Source organism: Grampus griseus (assembly GCF_964374135.1).
Source record: "Grampus griseus genome assembly, chromosome: 9".
Taxonomy (NCBI): domain Eukaryota; kingdom Metazoa; phylum Chordata; class Mammalia; order Artiodactyla; family Delphinidae; genus Grampus; species Grampus griseus.
The window spans coordinates 55,721,452-55,743,434 of record NC_139003.1 but is presented as its reverse complement, the minus strand read 5'-3'; the positions used below and the strand labels follow the sequence as shown (position 1 = coordinate 55,743,434).

The 21,983-nt window shown below is 37.1% G+C and overlaps 1 protein-coding gene across 1 annotated transcript in view; it reads left to right on the top strand.

The window, feature by feature from the left end:
• Positions 1 to 21,983, top strand: part of PEX1 (peroxisomal biogenesis factor 1) — an 80,416-nt gene that overhangs the window by 16,049 nt on the left and 42,384 nt on the right. Inside the window, exons 6-13 of the mRNA XM_082661522.1 lie at positions 149 to 268; positions 10,000 to 10,123; positions 10,351 to 10,454; positions 11,353 to 11,435; positions 12,820 to 12,952; positions 17,308 to 17,404; positions 18,857 to 19,027; positions 20,871 to 21,025. Of these exons, the coding sequence (XP_082517648.1) occupies positions 149 to 268; positions 10,000 to 10,123; positions 10,351 to 10,454; positions 11,353 to 11,435; positions 12,820 to 12,952; positions 17,308 to 17,404; positions 18,857 to 19,027; positions 20,871 to 21,025 (987 nt within the window). The remainder of the gene's footprint in view (positions 1 to 148; positions 269 to 9,999; positions 10,124 to 10,350; positions 10,455 to 11,352; positions 11,436 to 12,819; positions 12,953 to 17,307; positions 17,405 to 18,856; positions 19,028 to 20,870; positions 21,026 to 21,983) is intronic.

Here is a 21,983-nt window from a genome sequence, read left to right as displayed (position 1 = left end):
AACGCCCATCTGGTTATATTATAAATTATGATAGCGTCTATCGTTCGCCTGAATTGATAGAAGTTAACATCAGTATTTATGCTATGGAGTATTTCTTAATGAAGCTTTTAACATATTTATATTTTTTATTTATTTTTATATATTTCAGATCCCAGATGACCTGAGAAAGAGACTAAATATAGAAATGCATGCAGTAGTCAGAATAACTCCAGTGGAAATTACCCCTAAAATTCCAAGATTTCTAAAATTACAACCTAGAGAAAACTTAGTGAGTTCAGATTTATATGTTACATCAGTTTTACATGTGTTGTAAAATTTCTAGTTGCTTTAGTTAAGTAATAAGAATGTACTCCTTTATGCTAGAAGGGCAAGGAAGTCTTTTTTTCTTTTTATTTTATTGTAAAATATATATAAGATAAAATGCTACTGTAACCATTTTTAAGTGTGCAATTCAGTGGCATTAAGTACATTTATAATGCTGTGAAATCATCACCACTATCTATTTGCAAAACTTTTCCATCACCCCAAGCAGAAACTCTGTGCCCGTTAAGCCATCACTCCCCATCCTTCCCTCCCCCAGTTCCTGGTAACCTCTCATCTGTATTCAGTCTCTGTGAATTTACTTATTCTAGATCTTATATGTAAGTGGAATCATACAATATTTGCCCTTTGTGTCTTGCTTATTTCATTTAACATGTTTTCAGGGTTCTTCCACACTATAGCATATATCAGAACTTCATTCCTATTTATGGCTAAATAATATTCCATTGTATGTATATACCACATTTTGTTTATCCATTCATCTCTTGATGGACATGGGTTATTTCTGCCTTTTTAACTATTGTGAATAGTGCTGCTGTGGATGTTTATGTACAGGTATTTATTTGAGTCCCTGCTTTCAGTTCTTTTGGGTACATACCTAGGAGTTGAATTGCTGGGTCATATGGCAATTCTATTTTTAACTGTTTGAGAAACCAAGAAGTCTTTAATAAGCAATACACATATAAATTGTGCCAATGCAAATATGGATAATTTGGCTTTTAAAAGTTTGGTATTTTTGCTACATCTGGGTAATCTTTAAAAAAATTCTCATATGTTTCGGTATTAACATTGCAGCATAAAAGAGAGCTAGATTGTTTTACTTTTCAACACTGTTAATTTAGTAGAAACTGATATGGTCAGGAAATGAGGTATGGAACTTAACTTTAAAATCTTTTTAATAGGGTATCATCATCTGTACCAGTTTAGATTACCAGTTCTCAGAGAATTATAATACAGGAAAATTATTATATGTTTAAAAAATTCCAGACATAATTTAATCCTTCTCTGATAATTTGAGTGATACTTCTGGATCCTCTGGATATCGATGGTCATTATGTCAGGGTCATTATATAACCATTTTAACAGATCTTTCTACTTGATGAAACCCCAGGTAAGATAGCTTATATTTTGTGACTAGAGAAGAAGAAAACAAATAGAATAAATGCCATTTCCATAATAGTATGCAACTGAGCATTTAACACATTGGCTGAACAGTATACAGTGATTTGTAGTTTTCTTTGAACTTTTTGGTTATTGATCTTAGGGTTTTTTTTAATTTTTATTTTATATTACAGTTGATTTACAATGTTTCATTAGTTTCAGATGTATAGCAAAGCGATTCAGTTATACATATATCTATTCTTTTTCAGATTCTTTTCCCATATAGGTTATAACAGAATATTGAGTGAGTTCCCTATGCTATACAATAGGTCCTTGTGGATTATCTATTTTATATATAGTAGTGTGTATATGTTAATGCCAAACTCCTAATTTATCCCTCCCCCCCACCTTTCCCCTTGGTACCATGTTTGTTTTCGAAGTGTGTAAGTCTGTTTCTGTTTTGTAAATAAGTTCATTTGTATCATTTTATTAGATTCCACATATAAGTGATATCATATGATATTTGTCTTTCTCCGTCTGACTTACTTCACTTAGTACGATAATCTCTAGGTCTATCCATGTTGCTGCAATGGCATTATTTCATTCTTTTTTATGGCTTTTTAAATATATTCCATTGTATATATATATCACATCTTTATCCATTGCTCTGTCGAAGGACATTTAGGTTGCTTCCATGTCTTGGCTATTGTAAATAGTGCTACAGTGAACACTGGGGTGCATGTATCTTTTCAAATTAGGGTTTTCTCTGGATATATGCCCAGGAGTGGGTGGGATTGCTGGATCATATGGTAGTTCTATTTTTTGGAGGTTTTAAGGAACCTTCGTATGTTCTCCACAATGGTTGTACCAATTTACATTCACACCAACAGTGTAGGAGGGTTCCCTTTTCTCAACACTGTCTCCAGCATTCATTGTTTGTAGACTTTTTGATGATGGCTCTTCCGACCAATGTGAGGTGATACCTCATTGTAATTTTGATTTGCATGTCTCTAATAGTGATGTTGACCACCTTTTCATGTACTTTTTGGCCACCTGTATGTCTTCTTCGGAGAAAGGTCTATTTAGATCTTTTCTACTCATTTTTTGATTGGGTTGGTGGGTTTTTTTGTTTCTTTGTTTTTTGTTTGATATTGAGCTGCATGGACTGTTTGTATGTTTTGGACATTAATCCCTTGTGGTTTGCATCACTTGCAAATATTTTCTCTCATTCTGTGCGTTGTCTTTTTGTTTTGTTTATGGTTTCCTTTGCTGTGCAAAAGCTTTTAAGTTTAATTAGGTCCCATTTTTGTTTTTATTTTCATTACTCTAGGAAGTAGATTCAAAAAGATATTGCTGCGATTTATGTCAGAGAGTGTTCTCCCTTTGTTTTCCTCTAAGAATTTTATAGTGTCCAATCTTACATTTAGCTTTTTAATCCATTTTGACTTTACTTATTTTTTTATTTTTTTGCGGTACGCAGGCCTCTCACTGTTGTGGCCTCTCCCACTGCGGAGCACAGGCTCTGGACACGCAGGCTCCGCGGCCATGGCTCACGGGCCCAGCCGCTCCACGGCATGTGGGACCTTCCCAGACTGGGGCACAAACCCGTGTCCCCTGCATCGGCAGGCGGACTCTTAACCACTGCACCACCAGGGAAGCCCCATTTTGACTTTATTTTTATGTATGGTGTTAGAGAATGTCTAGTTTAAGTCTTTTATATGTAGCTGTTTAGTTTTCCCAGCACCACTTATTGAGACTGTTTTTTCTGCACTGTATGTTCTTGTCTCCTTTGTCATAGGTTAATTGACCATAGGTGCATGGGTTTATTTCTGGACATTCTATCCTGTTCCATTGATCTATATTTCTGGTTTTGTGCTAGTAACATACTGTTTTGATTATTGTAGCTTTGTGTTATAGTCGGAAGTCAGGGAGCCTGATTCCTCCAGCTCTGTTTTTCTTTCTCAGGATTGCTTTGTCTATTTGGGGTCTTCTGTGTTTCCATAAAAATTTAAATATTTTTTTTTCTACTTCTGTGAAAAATGCCGTTGGTAATTTAATAGGGATTGCATTGAATCTGTATATTGCCTTGGGTAGTATAGTCATTTTGACAATATTGACTCTTCCAGTCCAAGAACATGGTATATCTTTCCATCTGGTTGTGTCATCTTTGATTTCCTTCATCAGTGTCTTATAGTTTTCAGAACAGAGGTCTTTTGTCTCCTTAGGTATGTGTATTCCTATGGTAAATGGGATTGTTTCCTTAATTTCTCCTTCTGATCTTTTGTTTTTAGTGTATATAAATAAGAGATTTCTGTGTATTAATTTTGTATCCTACAACTTTACCCAATTCATTGGTGAGCTCTAGTAGTTTTCTGATAGCCTCTTTAGGATTTTCTATGTATAGTATCATGTCTTCTGCAACAGTTTTACTTCTTTTCCAATTTGGATTCCTTTTCTTTTTCTTTTCTGATTGCCATGGCTAGGACTTTCAGAACTATGTTTAAAAAAAAAAATGGCTAGACTGGGCATCCTTGTCTTGTTCCTGATCTTAGAGGAAATGCTTTCAGCTTTTCACCGTTGATGACGATGTTAGCTGTGGGTTTGTCATATATAGCTTTTATTATTTTGAGGTAGGTTCCCTCTGTGCCCACTTTTTGGAGAGTTTTTATCATACATGGGTGTTGAATTTTGTCAAAAGTTTTTTTGCCTCCATTGAGATGATCATATGTTTTTTATTTTTCAATTTGTTAATGTGGTCTGTCACACTAATTGATTTGTGGATATTGAAAAATCCTTACATCCCTGAGATAAATCCCACTTGATCATGGTGTATGATCCTTTTAATGTATTGTTGAATTCAGTTTGCTAGTGTTTTGTAGAGGACTATTGCATCTGTGTTCATCAGTGATATTAACCTGAAATTTTATTTTTTTGTGATATCTTTGGTTTTGGTATGAGGGTGATGGTGGCCTCATAGAATGAGTTTGGGAATGTTCCTTCCTCTGCAACCTTTTGGAATAGTTTCAGAAGGATAAGTGTTAACTCTTTTCTAAATGTTTGATAGAATTTGCCTGTGAAGCCATCTGGTCCTCAACTTTTGTTTGTTGGAAGTTTTAAAATCACAGTTTAAATTTCAGTGCTTGTGGTTGGTGTGTTCATATTTTCTGTTTCTTCCTGGTTCAGTCTTAGAAGATTGTACCTGTCTAAGAATTTGTCCATTTCTTCTAGGTTGTCCATTTTATTGGTGTATAGTTGCTTGTAGTAGTCTCTTACGATCCTTTGTATTGCTGTGGTGTCCATTGTAACTTTTTTTTATTTCTAATTTTATTGATTTGAGCCCTCCTTTTTTTTCTTGATGAGTCTGACTAAAGATTTATCATTTTTGTTTATCTTTTCAAAGAACCAGTTTTAGTTTCATTGATCTTTTCTGTTGTTTTCTTTGTCTCTATTTCACTTACTTCTGCTCTGCTCTTTATGGTTTTTTTCCTTCTACTGACTTTGGGTTTTGTTTGTTGTTCTTTCTCTAGCTGCTTTAGGTGTCACGTTAGGTAGTTTATTTGAGATTTTTCTTGTTTCCAAGGTAGGATTGTATTGCCATAAACTTCCCTCTTAGAACTGCTTTTGCTGCGTCCCATAGGTTTTGGATTGTCATGCTTTTTTTTTCATTTGTCTCTAGGTATTTTTTGATTTCCTCTTTGATTTTTTTTCAGTGATCCATTGGTTGTTTAGTAGCATATTGTTTAGCCTCCATGTGTTTGTGTTTTTTACAGTTATTTTCTTGTAGTGAACTTCTAATCTCATAGCATTGTGGTAGAAAAGATGCTTGATATGATTTCAATTTTCTTAAATTTACTGAGCCTTGCTTTGTGTCCCAGCATGTGCTCAATCCTGGAGAATGTTCCATGTGCACTTGAAAAGATTGTGTATTCTGCTGCTTTTGGATGGAAGGTCTATAAATATCAATTAAGTCCATCTGGTCTAATGTGGCATTTAAGGGCCGTGTTTCCGTATTGATTTTGTGTCTGGATGATCTGTCCATTGATGAAAGTGGGTTGTTAAAGTTCCTCACTATTATTGTGGTACTGTCGATTTCTCCTTTTATGGCTATTATTATTTGCCGTATGTATTGAGGTGCTTCTGTGTTGGGTGCATATATAATTACAATTGTTATATCTTCTTCTTGGATTGATCCCTTGATCATTAATGTAGTGTCCTTCTTTGTCTCTTGTAACATTCTTTATTTTAACGTCTATCTTGTCTGATACGAGTATTACTACTCCAGCTTTCTTTTGATTTCCATTTGCATGGAATGCCTTTTTCCATCCCCTCACTTTCAGTCTATGTGTCCCTAGATCTGAAGTGGGTCTCTTGTAGACAGCATATATACAGGTCTTGTATTTGTATCCATTCAGCCAGTCTGTGTCTTTTGGTTGGAGCATTTAATCCATTTATCAATACATTTAAGGTAATTGTCAATATGTATGTCCTTATTGCCATTTTGTTAATTGTTTTGGATTTGTTTTTGTAGGTCTTTTTTCTTCCTTTCCTCTTTTGTTCTCGTGTGATTTGATAGCTATCTTTAGTGTTGTGTTTGGATTGGTTTTTCTTTTTTTGTGCGTATCTATTGTAGATTTTTGGTTTGCAGTTCCCATGAGGGTTTTTTGTTGTTGTTGTTGTTGTTGTTTGCGATATGCGGGCCTCTCACTGTTGTGGCCTCTCCCGTTGCGGAGCACAGGCTCCGGATGTGCAGGCTCAGCGGCCATGGCTCATGGGCCTAACCGCTTGGCAGCATGTGGGATCTTCCCAGACTGGGGCACGAACCCATGTCCCCTGCATCGTCAGGCGGACTCTCATCCACTGCGCCACCAGGGAAGCCCTCCCATGAGGTTTTGATATAGCAGTGTATATATATACACGAGATTGTTTTCAGTTGCTGCTCTCTTAACTTCAAATGTATTTTCAATATGCTGCATTTGTGCTCTCCTCTTCTCATGATTGCTGGTTTTGGTATCCTGTTTGTATGTGGATGATTTCCTACCTTTGCTCTATGTTTGCCTTTACCTTTGAGCTATCCTATTTATAATTTTCTTGTTTCTAGTTGTGGCCTTTTCTTTTCCACCTAGAGAAGTTCCTTGAGCATTTGTTGTGAAGCTGATTTGGTGTTGCTGAATTCTCTAAGCTTTTGCTTGTCTGTAAAGCTTTTGATTTCTCCGTCGAATCTGAACAAGAGCCTTGCTAGGTAGAATGTTCTTGGTTGTACGTTTTTCCCTTTCATCATTTTAAATATATTGTGCCACTGCCTTCTGGCCTATAGAGTTTCTGCTGAAAAATCAGCTAATAACCTTATGAGGATGCCCTTGTATGTTATTTGTTGCTTTCCCCTTGTTGCTTTTATTATTTTCTCTTTGTCTTTAAATTTTGTCAGTTTGATTAACATGTGTCTCAGTGTGTTCCTGCTTGGGTTTATTCTGCCTGGGACTCTCTGTGCTTTGTGGACTTGAGTGAGTGTTTCCTTTCCCATTAGTTAAGGAAGTTTTCAGCTATTATCTCTTCAAATATTTTCTCAGGCCCTTTCTCTCTTCTCCTTCTGGGACCCCTATAATGTGAATGTTGGTGCTTTTAATGTTGTCCCAGAGGTTCCTTAGACTGTCCTAATTTCTCTTCATTCTTTTTTCTTTATTCTGCTCCGTGGCAGTGATTTCCTCCAATCTGTCTTCCAGCTCACTTGTTCATTCTTCTGCCCCATTTATTCTGCTATTGATTCTTTCCAGTGTATTTTTCATTTCAGTTATTGTATTGTACATCTGTTTTTTCAAGCTTCTAGCTCTTTGTTAATCATTTCTTGTACCCTCTCAGTCTGTGCCTCTATTCTTTTTTCGAGTTTTTGGATCTTCTTTACTATTATTACTCTGAATTCTTTTTCAGGTATATTGCCTATCTCCACTTCACTTAGTTGTTCTTCTGGGGTTTTATCTTTTTCCTTTGTCTGGAACAGATTTCTCTGCTGTGTCATATTTTCTAATGTTCTGTGTTTGTGGTCTCTGTTCCTCAGGCTACAGGATTGTAGTTCTTCTTGTTTCTGGTGTCTGCCCCCTGCTGGGTGAGGTTGGTCCAGGGGCTTCTGCAGGCTTCCTGGTGGGAGGGACTAGTGCCTGCCCCCTGGTGGGTGGAGCTGGATTTTGTGCCTCTAGTGAGCAGGGCTGTGTCAAGAGGTGTGTTTAGAGATGGCTGTGGGCTCAGGAAGACTTTAGGCAGCCTCTCTGCTCATGGGTGCGGCTGTGTTCCCACCCTGTTGGTTGTTTGGCCTGAGGCGTCCCAGCAGTGGAGCCTGCAGGCTGTTGGGTGAGGCCAGGTCTCAGTGCCAAAAGGTGACCTCTGGGAGAGCTCATGCCATGAATATTCCCTGGGGCCTCTGCCACCAGTGTCCTTGCCCCCACAGTGAGCCACAGCCAACCCCCCACCTCCCCAGGAAACTCTCTAAGACCCGCAGGTGGGTCTGGCCCAGGTTCCCATGGCATCACTGTTTTGCTCTGGGTCCCAGTGCATGTGAAACCTTGTGTGCACCCTCCAAGAGTAGAGTCTCTGTTTCCCCCAGTCCTGTGGAGCTCCTGCACTTAAGCCCCACTGGCCTTCAAAGCCAAGTACTCTGGTGGCTCCTCCTCCCAATGCCAGACCCCCAGGCTGGGCAGCCTGACATGGGGCTCCGAACTCTCACTCCTGTGGGAGAACCTCTGCAATATAATTATTTTCCAGTTTGTGGCTCACCTACCCGGCGGGTATGGGACTTGAGTATATTGCAAAAGCACTCCTCCTACCATCTCGTTGTGGCTTCTTCTTTATCTTTGGGTATAGAATATCTTATTTGGTAGGTTCTAGTCTTTTTTGTAGATGGTTATATAACAGTTGTGATTTGGGTGTTTCCTTGAGAGGAAGGTGAGGTCAAGTTCTTCTGTTCCACCATCTTGTCTCTGTCTAGTTGCTCAGTATCTTTTTTAAAAATATGTGAAGGAAATTTAACATTGTCTTGATAACTGCAGGATTTTCAAAGTCAGATATTTTGCTTTCTATATATATTACCTTGATATTCTTAAGAAATCTTTAAACATGTAGACCATATTATAAAAGTCTTTGGAACAGGGAACTTCCATGGCTCTTGACTTTTTTTAAGTTTTCTTTTTTAAGTTTACAGGAGCTCTGCTTTTACCTCGGTTATTGATCTTGGTGGGGTTTTTTTTCAAAATTTAGGTCTTATGTACAAAAATAATTAGCCACTGCTCATTGTTTTTTTGTTTTTTTCTGGTGTCAGGAATGGAATATTACTACCGAATTTCTTTCCTGTCCTGAGTTGCATACTTTAGTGTAAGCTTTATGACCTTGGAAGGTCTCTCTCGGCTGATCATATCACTTAGGACTTAAGGATGTTTGATTCTAGAGGAACTATGAGTTGCTTTCTGATCCTAAAAGTCTTGATTTTAAATAGTTTTCATTTTCATTTTATGACTTCCTTTAGGTCTTTAATCCCATTGCACAATAATATTCAAAGAAGTAACTGACTATTTCTGTGATTTTTAAGAATGGGAAAATGATGCCTTTTCTTAGCTTAGGTTGCTTTTGGTGGTAAACATATTCTCAACTGAGCTTAATCAGTGGATCTAAGCTTGACTCTGAATAAAGAGAGATAACAGAAATGGACCAGTTGAGAAATGGTAGAATAGAGGTTTATTTTCCTAGGCAGATATTATCTTTCATTTATGAATTTTTGTTATTCCCTTTTTAATTTCAAATAGATTTTTAAAACAATGTTAATCTAAAAGCATCAAAAATTAGCAGTGTTTTTCTCAGAATTTCTTAATACCTTTTGAACAATTTATTAACACTCTACTTGTTGAGTACATCGGCCATATTAACAGAAAAAAAAAGTGACACTAACATATAAAAAGTTTATTTTTCTCATGCGCAAAGAAGTTTGGAGGAGCTCAACGGGGTTAAACCGTGTAACCAAGGATCTAGGCTCCTTTGGTCTTTTTCTTCTGCCATCTTTAGCCTTTGCCTCTCCTCCTCTTAGATGCAAGACATTTGCAGTAGTAATAGGTATCACGTCTGCATTCTTGGCAGCAGAAGGAAAGGCACAAAGCAGAATTCTTCTCCTTGCAAGGTTTCTCTACCTTTTAATTAGGAAGAGAAGGCTTTCCCATGGATTGCTGATTGTAAAGCATTGGCCAGAGTGCAGCCAGATGCATGCACACACAGTTCCAAGCTGGGAGTAGAGGAGTTTGCTCTCCCACTGTAGCGTTTGCTCTACAGTAGAGGGAGGCAAGGGAGAATGGGGCTGGAATGGTTATCAAGTGAGCTAGATTATGGTGTGTGTATCACTGGGCATAGAGAAAAGGAGCATTTAAAACTTTGCCACTTGTGTAAATGTTTCTTCAGGCTGTGCTGTACTCGTACTGTAATGTCAAATCCCAAATCTGTGCCTGTGAACATCATTTATTGGCAAGATAAGGTGTTAAAATAAGAATGTTAAGGTTAAGTTCATGTATTAGAATATCATTACTGTTCTTTCCTTTCCTCTGGCAGCTTAAAGACATAAGTGAAGAAGACATAAAAACTGTGTTCTATTCATGGCTACAGCAGTCTACTACTACCACACTTCCTCTGATAGTATCAGAGGAAGAATATATTAAGTTGGAAATGAAAGATGGTGAGTATATTTTATTTGTTATTTCAATATTTTTTCTATTAAAGTCAGAAAAATTTCATTGTTTTTCCAACTTGTGATATGTATGAACAGGAAACCTAATAATGATAATTAAACAGTAGATATTACGTATCAAAGAATGCCTCTGTTTAAATTTAAATAAATTTAAATTTTAAATTATTTCATCTCAGCTTTAGTACTAACTACATTTATTACCTTCCTTTTAATAGGGTTGAAGGAGTTTTCTCTGAATATAGTTCATTCTTGGGAAAAGGAAAAAGAAGAAACTCTTTTTCTGTTGAGTACCAATCTGCTACAGAAGATGACAATACAAGTAATGACATACTATTGAATATTTAATGAAATAATATTTTCACATGTGATTGATTCTAAAGTATGAATTTACCTGTTACATTGCATCCTAAAGTGTATTAGAAACTTGAATGGTAAGAGTAAGGAATAACTTGACTTAAAATATTTTATTCTATAATCTCTTTAACTTATCTAAACAAATTGTTGATTTATCCTAAATTTGAAATTGATGCCTCCACACAATTAAGTTTTAAGAATAGAATTGATCGTGTTAACTGGCAAGTGGATCATGATTTTAAAATCTTTTAGTACTGAAATAAATGAAAACTTAGCTTAGGGGTTTAATTTTTTTAATTCATATTTTTATTTGCAGTTTTGCTGCACAACCCATGTTGTTTTGTCGGTTCTTTATTTCTCAACTCTTCACAAATATTATCAGATCACTTCTCTTCCAGAAATATTTTTAAAGTGCTCCTTTTAGAATATTGTGTTTTGGTTAGGATATTCACTCTTATCCTTAATAAATTAAAGATTCTCTAGTCATTTAGAATTTCGGTGGTTTGAAATTAGACATTATTTGTCTACTTTTGAAATATAATTTAAGGAATACCATTCAGAGAAGATACAAATGTAAGATTGTGAAAAGAAATGTGACAGAAATCAAAATTGCAAATAAAGATATATCTGTAAACTGTATTAAGAAGATGACATTCTTTACTGCTTGTTAACTGTAAATATTTATATTCCTTGGATGAGTAAATTATTATTGTTAGGGCTATTTTAAGTTATAATCTTGCATGTACAATATATCTTTTCTCTCTGGTGTAACAGAATCAGCAATTCAGTTTCCTGGGACCCAAGAAAAACAGGCAAAAGGCATAACTTTGAAATGTAAAATTGATTTTTCCTTGCTACTATAGGTCCTTCTGGATCCTATGGTAAAAGAAGAAAACAGTGAGGAGATTGACTTTATTCTTCCTTTTTTAAAGCTGAACTGCTTGGGGTAAGAAGTTATGGCCAAACTACCATGTTTAGACACATTTGACATTATCTTTTCCAGGGCTTTTATGTGTAAATGTTAAATTAGATGTTAATATCATTGAGTAGTCTTACTAATGCAGTAGTAAATATTTTTTTCAAGGATTGTTTCTGTTTTCACACCTGGCTTAGTAATTTGCCTTCTCTTCTTAGATAACTAAAAGTCTGAAACTTATTAGAAATTTTACTTTGAGAGTTGATTTGTGAAAAGAGAGCCAACTAGATATGACCTGGATCATACATGCTTGAATAAAACAATAATCCTTTAAAATTAATAAATTAATTTTAAAAGTTAAATCCAAAAACATTAGTTGAATGTTTAAAAATATTTCAAATTAAGTTATTCCTTCACTATCTTATTGATGTACTGATTGGGGTTATTAGTGTTTTCCTCAACTTTAAGACAAACAAACCTGAAAAGAACCTCCTCAATTTCTTTAGCTCTTAATACAATATAATCTCACATAAACATTACTTCTTAGAATTCTTCACAGAGGCCTTTAGTAGATATAGTAGTAGTGATTTGATTTCCTGCAATAGTATAGTCTATAAATATTTTAGTAAAAGGATTAAACTATAAAGTAACAATGCTTAAATGTGGCATAATATTCAAGTATAAAGTAAAATCTCTTCAGTTCAGACTAATTTTAGGAATTTATGATATTTATTTTCAGAAATAAACTGGCAGTCAGAGTCAGGAAGTAGGTCAAAGTTCATATTTATATAATCTACAGATTGAAACTGGATTTCAAAAATGACATTTAAGAGGAAATAAGTCTTCAAGTATGCTAACACTTTAAAAACACCCATTTATGATAATGTTGGATGACAAACCAGAAATCATTTTCAGGGGGATATTTGTATGCATTAAGACAAATTCCTTAAGGAGTCCTATTAGGACAAAACTTTTAGTTACTGCACATGTTTGAAAGTAATAAAAATAGTTTTAAAATCTGTGACTCAGATTTGGCATTAATTCATTTTACTTTCAAGTAAGAGATCATTTTTAAGATTTTACTTTTTTTTTTTTTTTTTTTTTGGCGGTACGTGGGCCTCTCACTGATGTGGCCTCTCCCGTTGCGGAGCACAGGCTCCAGATGCGCAGGCCTAGCGGCCATGGCTCACGGGCCTATCCTGTCTGCGGCATGTGGGATCTTCCCAGACCGGGGCACGAACCCATGTCCCCTGCATCGGCAGGTGGACTCTCAACCACTGCACCACCAGGGAAGCTCAAGATTTTACTCTTTTTATTAACTCATTAAGTAGCCTGGGAAGAAAAGTTTCAGAATTTTTTATAGCTAGATTTTACCCTGTTTCAGTGTTTTATCATGCAATTTACATGTTTGCAGAGGAGTGAACTCCTTAGGCGTCTCCTCCATGGAGCACATCACTCATAGCCTCCTAGGACGCCCTTTGTCTCGGCAGCTGATGGCCCTTGTGGCAGGACTTAGAAACGGAGCCCTTTTACTCACGGGAGGAAAGGTATGTGGTTAAAATGTGCTCGTTTTCACTAATTAGCAATTTTTAATTCTTCTCTTTGGGTTTTGATAATCTATTATATAGGGTTGTTGATACCAGATATGGAAAGCATTCATTCATTCACTAATATTTTTGAGTGCCTGCTGTTAGATATTGGGAACGTGGTGATGAATAAGGTGATGGTCTCCCTGCACTTTTTCTATATCAATTGATATGATTGTATGAATTTTCTTTTTTAGGATGTTGGTAGGGTGTTAATAAGGTTGATTGATTTTCAAATGTTCAACCAGCCTTGCAAAACTGTAATAAATCCCACTTGGTCGTGGTCTATTACTCTTTCCATAATATCTTATGGAAAAACCCAAACGAACTTTTTGGCCAACCCACACATTCCTGGGTTCTGTTTGCTAATATTCTGTTGAGGATTTTTGCATGTAAGTTCATGAGCAATATTAGCCTATAGTTTTCTGTTTTTGTACTGCATTTGTCTGGATTTGCTCTCAGGGTAATACTGGCCTCGTAAAGTAAGTTGAAAAGTATTCCCTCCTGTTCTGTTTTTTGGAAGAGATTGTATAAAATTGATGTTAATTCTTTAAAATGTTTTGTAACATCTCCACTGAAACCATCTGGGCCTAGAGATTTCTTTATAAATTCATTATAAATTCAAAGTCCTTAATTGTCTGTTTCATTTTGGCAGGCATTTGGTAGTTTGTAGTTTTTGAGGAACTGGTCAAGTATTTGAGCATAAAGTTGTTTGTACCATTCTCTTACTGTGCTGGTAATAGATGCAGAATCTGTTGTGATGTCCCATTTCCTGTTATTGGTGATTTGTATCTTCTCTTGTTTTAATCTTTGTCAGTCTTGCGAGAGCTTCCCTGCCCTTTTAAGGGGCTTACGGTTTTATTCTCTACCAATGCATATTTTTTCCAGGGCTACGGTGTGGTCTTTGTGAGTCTTCGTGCTTTTTTTCAATTCAAAATTATAAGGCTTTTTCATTTCTATTCACTTTTAACTCTAGTATCATAACTTTTTTTTCCTCTTACTATCCCAGTTGCTCGCTTTTGATTCTTACTTAAAATATAGCAACTACTCCAATAATCTAAGTTTTCACTTTAGGAAGCTAGAAAAAGAAGAACAAATTAAATCCTATGTAAGCAGAAGAAAAGAAATAATAAGAATTAGAGCAGAAATCAATGAATGGAAAACAGGAAATCAGTAGAGAAAATCAGTGAAACCAAAAGCTGGTTCTTTGAAAAGGTCAGTAAAATTGATAAGCCTCTATCCAGGCTAAGAAAAAAAAAAGAGGATACAAATTACTAATATAAGAAATGAAAAAGTGGATATCAATACAGATCCCACGGACATTAAAAGGATAATAAAGTAGTAATAGTAATAAACAACTCTGTGCCTAAAAATTTGATAACCTAGATGAATAGACCAATTCCTTGAAAGACACAAGGAGTCTGCCAGAACTCACAGAAGAAGATATGGACAATATAAAAAGGCCTATATCTATTAAAGTAGTTGAATCAGTAATTAATAACTTTCCAAAACAGAAAGCACCAGGCCCAGATGGGTTCACTGGTGAATTCTACCAAACCCTCAAGGAAGAAATTATACCAATTCTCTACAGTCTCTTTCAGAGGATAGAAGCAGAGGAAATACTTCCTAACTCATTCTGTGAGGCCAGCATTACCTAATAACAAAACCAGACAGAGGCATTACAAGAAAACTACAGACTAATATCTCTCATGAAAATAGATGCAAAAATCATCATCAAGAGATGAGCAAATCAAATCAACCAATATATTAAAAGAATTATATACCACAATCAAGTAGGATTTATTCCAGGTATGCAAGGCTGGTAAAATACAGCAACTACTCTACATGTTTTCTAGATGACCTGTGTCAAATTTCAAAATATATCATCGTGGTAGAATATTTATTTTGAAAAACAATATCCTACTGATGCAGAAACCAGAGTTCCTCCTTCTTACATAGAGGTAGCGTGATTAATAGAGCAAGTAGAAGACCTGAATTTGAGTCCCACCTTTGTTATATAGTTACTGGCTGTAACCTCAGGCAGTTTTCAGCTTCTTAACCTGCCTTTTAGGATTAACCTCACTTAAGAGAAATAATGTATATGAAAGGTGCTATACAAATATGAATTACTTTGAGTGAGAGAAAAGGCCCTCTGATTCAGCAAAAAGTGACAGGTGGGGCCTATACACCAGCACCCCTAATTTCTTTATTCTTTGGGGTCCAGTGACTTTAATTATAAATGCAATTCTGTAAACTATAATGATGGTAGTATTGTTGAATGCCTGCTAAATTTCAGACTTTGCACAATAAGCTTGGCTGTTTTTTCCAGTTCACAGTAATGAAAAGCAAAATATTACAGCTGGTACAGGGGTGTTAAAGCTAGACAAAGCAACAATGGTAAGAAATAGTAGTAGATTGGACTTCCCTGGTGGCACAGTGTTTAAGAATCCACCTGCCAATGCAGGGGACACGGGTTCAAGCCCTAGTCCAGGAAGATCCCACATGCCACAGAGCAACTAAGCCTGTGCACCACAACTACTGAGTCTGCGCTCTAGAGCCCGTGAGCCACAACTACTAAGCCCGCATTGCACAACTACTGAAGCCTGCATGCCTAGAGCCCCTGCTTCGCAACAAGAGAAGCCACCACAGTGGGAAGCCTATGCACCACAATGAAGAGTAGCCCCTCCTTGCTGCAACTAGAGAAAGCCCACACGCAGCAACGAAGACCCAACGCAGCCAAAAATAAATAAATTTATTAGGGGGAGAAAAAGGAAAGAAATAGTAGTAGATTGAGGGAGGAAACCTATATTAAAAGAATTATAGGGCTTCCCTAGTGGCGCAGTGGTTGAGAGTCCGCCTGCCGATGCAGGGGACACGGGTTCGTGCTCCAGTCTGGGAAGATCCCACATGCTGCGGAGCGGCTGTGCCCGTGAGCCATGGCCGCTGTGCCTGCGTGTCTGGAGCCTCTGCTCCACAAAGGGAGAGGCCACAACAGTGAGAGGCCCGTATACCGCAAAAAAAAAAAAAAAAAAAAGAATTATAAAAACCTAACAGTGGCAGACATAGAGAATGGACTTGAGGACATGGGGAGGGGGAAGGGTAAGCTGGAACCAAGTGAGAGAGTGTCATGGACATATATACACTACCAAATGTAAAATAAATAGCTAGTGGGAAGCAGCCGCATAGCACAGGGAGATCAGCTCGGTGTTTTGTGACCACCTAGAGGGGTGGGATAGGGAGGGTGTAAGGGAGGGAGATGCAAGAGGGAAGAGATATGGGGATATATGTATACATATAGCTGATTCACTTTGTTAAAAAGCAGAAACTAACACAGCATTGTAAAGCAATTATACTCCAATAAAGATGCTATAAAAAATAAAATGAACACAGAATCCAAAAAAAAACCTAACAGTGTTCACTCTTCTAAGGGGCACTTATAGCAATGTTTAGCAAAATTTAAATATGTATACCTTTTGATGTAGTAATTACACTTCTAGAAATTTATTCTGAAGGTATAATCTGACAAATAAGTAAACATATATGTATGGATATTTATTTTAGCTTTACTTATAATAGTTAAAAGTGGGAGTAGCATAAATATACAGCAGGAAGGGTTTTGATAAACACATTATGGTCCAGTACATCCTCACAGTGGTATTGTGCTAGGGAGCTGATGCAGCTCTGTATCTGTTGATAAAGAGGACAATGATTTATTATAAACCCTCAGGAGTACTGTAATCCCATGTTCTTAAATTTACATAAAATGTGTGTGGAGTGTCTGGAAGGATGATACAGCAAAACAGTTGACAGTAATTCTGTGATGTGGGACGATTACAGATTTTTAAAAAATTTTTTATTTATTTTTTGTGTGGTACGTGGGCCTCTCACTGCTGTGGCCTCTCCCGCTGCGGAGCACAGGCTCCGGACGCGCAGGCTCAGCGGCCATGGCTCACGGGCCCAGCCGCTCCGCGGCATGTGGGATCTTCCTTGACCGGGGCACGAACCCGTGTCCCCTGCATTGGCAGGAGGACTCTCAACCACTGCACCACCCAGGGAAGCCCCTATTACAGATTTTTTTTTTTTTTTACCTTTCTCTATTAAGTATTTACAATTATTTCGTATTTTTTAAATGTTATTTTATAATCAGGGATGTGGATTTTCTTTTTTTCCCGGCCATATTGAGATGTAATTGTTATATAACATTGTGTAGTATATACTTGATTGATGAGGCTGAATCTTGGTGGTTATCACAGTGACAGAGGCTATTTCTGTGACTGAATATATTGAGAGTTCTAATTTAAGCAATTATTTTCTAGGGGAGTGGAAAATCAACTTTAGCGAAGGCAGTCTGTAAAGAAGCATTTAACTTATTGGATGCCCATGTGGAAATAGTTGACTGTAAAGCTTTACGAGGTATGAATATGGTAATACTCTACATAAATCTTTTTTCTGGTAGAAAGAAATGTTACTATTTAATGCTGGTAATCTAATAAATACAAATACCTAATCTTTAACTTTTCTGTTGGTCATTTAGTCATTAAAATTACTTAGAAATTTTAAATCTGGCTTTCGAATGTTTTTAGTGTTTCTAATAAAAATTTTAAAACTCTCCATATTTGATGGAGGCCTTTTTTTTTTTTCCTAGCCAAAACTCTTTGTAGACTATATTCCTGAAAATTCCAACTTACACCACTCTGAAAAAGTTAGTATCTAGAATATACTCTAATGGGTATAGGTTACCTCTGACTTGCTTTGGGAAACATGTAGGGTGGCTGCTTCAGGGGAGGGAAAGTGGGTGACTAGGGACAGCAAAGAGGAGACTTACAGTTTATCACATACAGCTGACCCTTGAACAGTGTGAGTGTTGGGGTGCCAGCCTCTATGCAACGAAAGCCCTTTGTGTAACTTAGAGTCACAGCCCTCTGTATACGTGGTCCCTCTGTGTCCGCAGCCAGCCTTGGGTGGTACAGCACTGTGGTATTTACTGCTGGAAAAACCCACATATAAGTGGACTTGCACAGCTCAAACCCATGTTGTTCCTGGGTCAGCTGTACACTTGTACTTTTGAAAATCTTTGACATTTATATTATCTATTCAGTTTTTTAAAAATCAGAAATATTTTACTGAGTAGTTAATTTTTCCCCCCTTGGCTACCACTACCATATAGTCCCAGCTAGTCATTATATTCTGCTTTTTAATATAGTATATGATAGGAAACTAAGAAATGGCCTTTGAAAACCCATTACTTCATATTCTATAAATGTGGTTTCAGAGACATTGTCCATCTCTTTAGAGTCTTGCTTGAAGCCTCATGTGAAAATTTTGTTTGAGAACTAAGTAACAGGAACTCTTTATATTGGTTTATGAATTGGTATGTTCTCTGTTCTTTGAAAATTAAGTTGTAATTCACCAGGATGATTGAAGCCAAATTAATGATTCAAATATAGCAATTCTAGGATCTCTAGGTGGCTACCTTTGTGTTTGATTTTATCTGACTTGTGATCCCCTGCTTTCATTTATATTTTCCCACATCCTGCTTTTATTTTACTGTTTTGTTGTAAGCCATCTGAAGTTCTCCGTGGAATGAGGCAAGGATAAATAAATACATATGTATAGAAATTATAGTAGCATATTCCTTTTTTCAGTTTTATAAAATTCAGTACTTAGTCCTTTGAGGCTGTATTATTTAAACCATGTTAGTGATTAACGGATTTTAGTGATTGGTATATATATATAACAAAATACTGTATTGATTGAATTTTCATAGTCAAATCAATATTGAGCTTTTCTAATGCTTTCAATGGCAGCCTGACCTTTCCCAGCCCTCAAATAACAATAAAACTATTTCATATCTTCTGTGTTAAGGAAAAAGGCTTGAAAACATACAGAAAGCCCTAGAGGCAGCTTTCTCAGAGGCGGTGTGGCGGCAGCCTTCTGTTGTCCTGTTGGATGACCTGGATCTCGTTGTTGGCCTGCCTGCTCTTCCAGAACACGAGCACAGTCCTGAGGCTGTGCAGAGCCGGAGGCTCGCACATGGTAACGTAACGCGTTCATTCGCTGGCTGCAGGCCCTTGTCCTTTATCAGACAGCATTTCCAGTCTTCGTAGTAAATCTGCTCTCTTTAGAGAACAGAATATGTGCTATGTAATGTGTTGCTTTTGAGGCCTCTGGTAGCATTCTAATGTTGCTCTGTATTAGCAAAATCAGTAGAGTCAGAGCAGTGTGAAAATTCTACGAATTCATCATTAGTCTTTGGGGCCTTTTCATTCTCCTCCACTTATTAGAAATTGCTGAATTGTACAGATTTACTCTTGCTTTGTTCATTTGACAAATATTTCTGTGCACAGTCTATATTCTCAGAGTCTTGGAGAGGAAATAAAAGTAAACAAGTACAATGTTAGTACGGAAGACTGATAGTCATAATGGTAGCTACCATGTGTTGACTGCCCTTTCGGGGCTAGGGGTTGCTTTGTACTCTACATGCAGATATTCTCCTGGTTTTACAGGTGAGTAAACGGAAATTCAAAGATTATGTAATTTGTCCAGGATGACACAACTAGGAGGTAGGTAGGATATGTTCTCCTAGAAGTATGTACAGGGTGTGATAGGAGCACATACACTAAATTGAGGGTGGTATGGGAAATTATCAGGGTCTTTTAGGGGGAGTTCATAACTGAGATGAGTTTTTTTTTTTTTTTTTTTAAATTTATTTTTAGCTGTGTTGGGTCTTTGTTGCTGCGCAAGGGCTTTCTCTAGTTATGGCGAGTGGGGGCTACTCCTTGTTGCAGTGCGCAGGCTTCTCATTGCAGTGGCTTCTCTCTTTGTGGAGCACAGGCTCTAGGCACATGGGCTTCAGTAGTTGCAGCACGCGGGCTCAGTAGTTGTGGTTCGCGGGTGCTAGAGCACAGGTTCAGTAAGTTGTAGCGCATGGGGCTTAGCTGCCCTGCAGCATGTGGGATCTTCCCGGACCAGGGATTGAACCCATGTCCCCTGCATTGGTAGGTGGATTCTCAACCACTGCGCCACCAGGAAAGCCCCCTGAGATGAGTTTTGATGGAGTAGTAGAAGTTAGCATGGAACAGTTTCAGGCTAATGAAGATGCAAAGGAAGTGTGGTCCACAGGCAAAGGTACAGAGGTAGAAGAAATCACTGTATGCTGGACAATACTCCTTTGCCTAGAGCTTAGGGTTCAAGGAGAGGGTGGGACCAGGGTGGGGGTTAGAGGATTTTGCAGTCTTCTGCTGCCTCGAGGTTCTTAAGAGGTGAAATAGATAAAAAATGTAACCACAGTGGCTTGGGTTACTGTAAACTGGTGTTAATCTCACATTTGGAATCCTGTAGCATCTGCAAGACTTGTTAGTCTAGTGTTTAAGGGAATGCTGCAGATTTCTAGGTCAGGACTCGGATATATGTTATTAATGCCTGTTTCAGTTCTAACCTCGTGCCAGCCAAACCTTGCAAAAGCTAGGGTTGAAAGAGATTGTTCAGGAAGTCATAGGAGTATGAGCTGTATTTTGCTTACTTAAACTTCCATATTGTGTTCTATTTTCATCCTTCTATAATATTTATTTCAGAGACCCCTTTTCATTTACTTAATAAGATCTAGATGAAGGAACCTCACCTAGGCATTGTTCTGAGTGTACAGAGTTTACAGTGCTTCCTATACCTTCATTAGATTGACTCGAGCCTGGCCAATATTAGGTCCTCAGTAGATAAACTGATGAATGAATGGAAGATTAACTTAAACGGTAGAGAGGAGCCATTCCATTCATACTCCACCTTAAAGCTCAAGTTTAGGGTATTATTTTTAATGAATGTATGATTTTAAAATTTCATGCTTTTGTGTACTAAGTTTTTACACTATATTACTTAATTCTAGCTTTGAACGATGTGGTGAAAGAGTTTATTTCCATGGGAAGTTTGGTGGCACTGATTGCTACAAGCCAGTCTCAACATTCTCTACATCCTTTACTTGTTTCTGCTCAAGGAGTTCACATATTTCAGTGTGTCCAGCATATTCAACCTCCCGACCAGGTAACATACTACTTGTGAAGATTATTGAAATATGTCCCTTTTTTTTTTTTTTTGGCTGTGCTGTGTGTTATGCAGGATCTTAGTTTCCCAACCAGGGATTGAACCCATGCCCCCTGCAGATTCCCCCTGGAATCTTAACCACTGGACCGCCAGGGAATTCCCATATGTCACTTTTTATATAAATTACATATTTTTCAATTTTATTCATGATTTATGGCTTTAAAGTAATGCTTATGTTAGTGATCTTAAGGGTTCTTAAAAATCGACCTTCAGTGAATGTTTTGCTGTTAGATGCACAATTTTTGTTTGTAACCATCCGAAATATTATCAGGTACTTTCCAAGGAAATGTCTTTTTATAAAACAGCATTTCTTTTTTTTTTTTCATTATTAAGTTTTCTTTTTTTATTCCATTTAAAAAGAAACAAAAACCCTAAAAATTCTGAACTGCTTCATTTCGCATTGGTAAAATCTGTAAATATACTATGGAAATTAGAATTTTTTTTCCACTTTAGTGAGATATAATTGACAAGTAAAATTATATATATTTAAAGTGTACCACATGATGATTTGCTATACATGTACATTGTGAAATCTTTACCACAATCAAGTTAATTAACACATCCATCACCTCACATATTTACCTTTTTTTAAGCATTTCTTCTTTTAAAACTTTGACTAAACTGGTTTTTTTTTTACCAGCACTAATATTCTGTACCCATTATGACTCCGGCACACATTTCCAACATGTGGGTTTTTTCCCCACACCATCAAGCAATTTTTGGACACCAGCTGGGTGTCCTGCAATTCAGCTCAATTCTGACACTACCCAGAGTGAGCATCAGATTCCACAGGTTAAGGCCTCAGTTCTACAAGACAGCCCTCCACTTTAGATGCCAATGTCACCTGTGCTTCTGACTGGTGATAAGTCAGAGGTTCCTACTATTCCCTCTTTGGGTT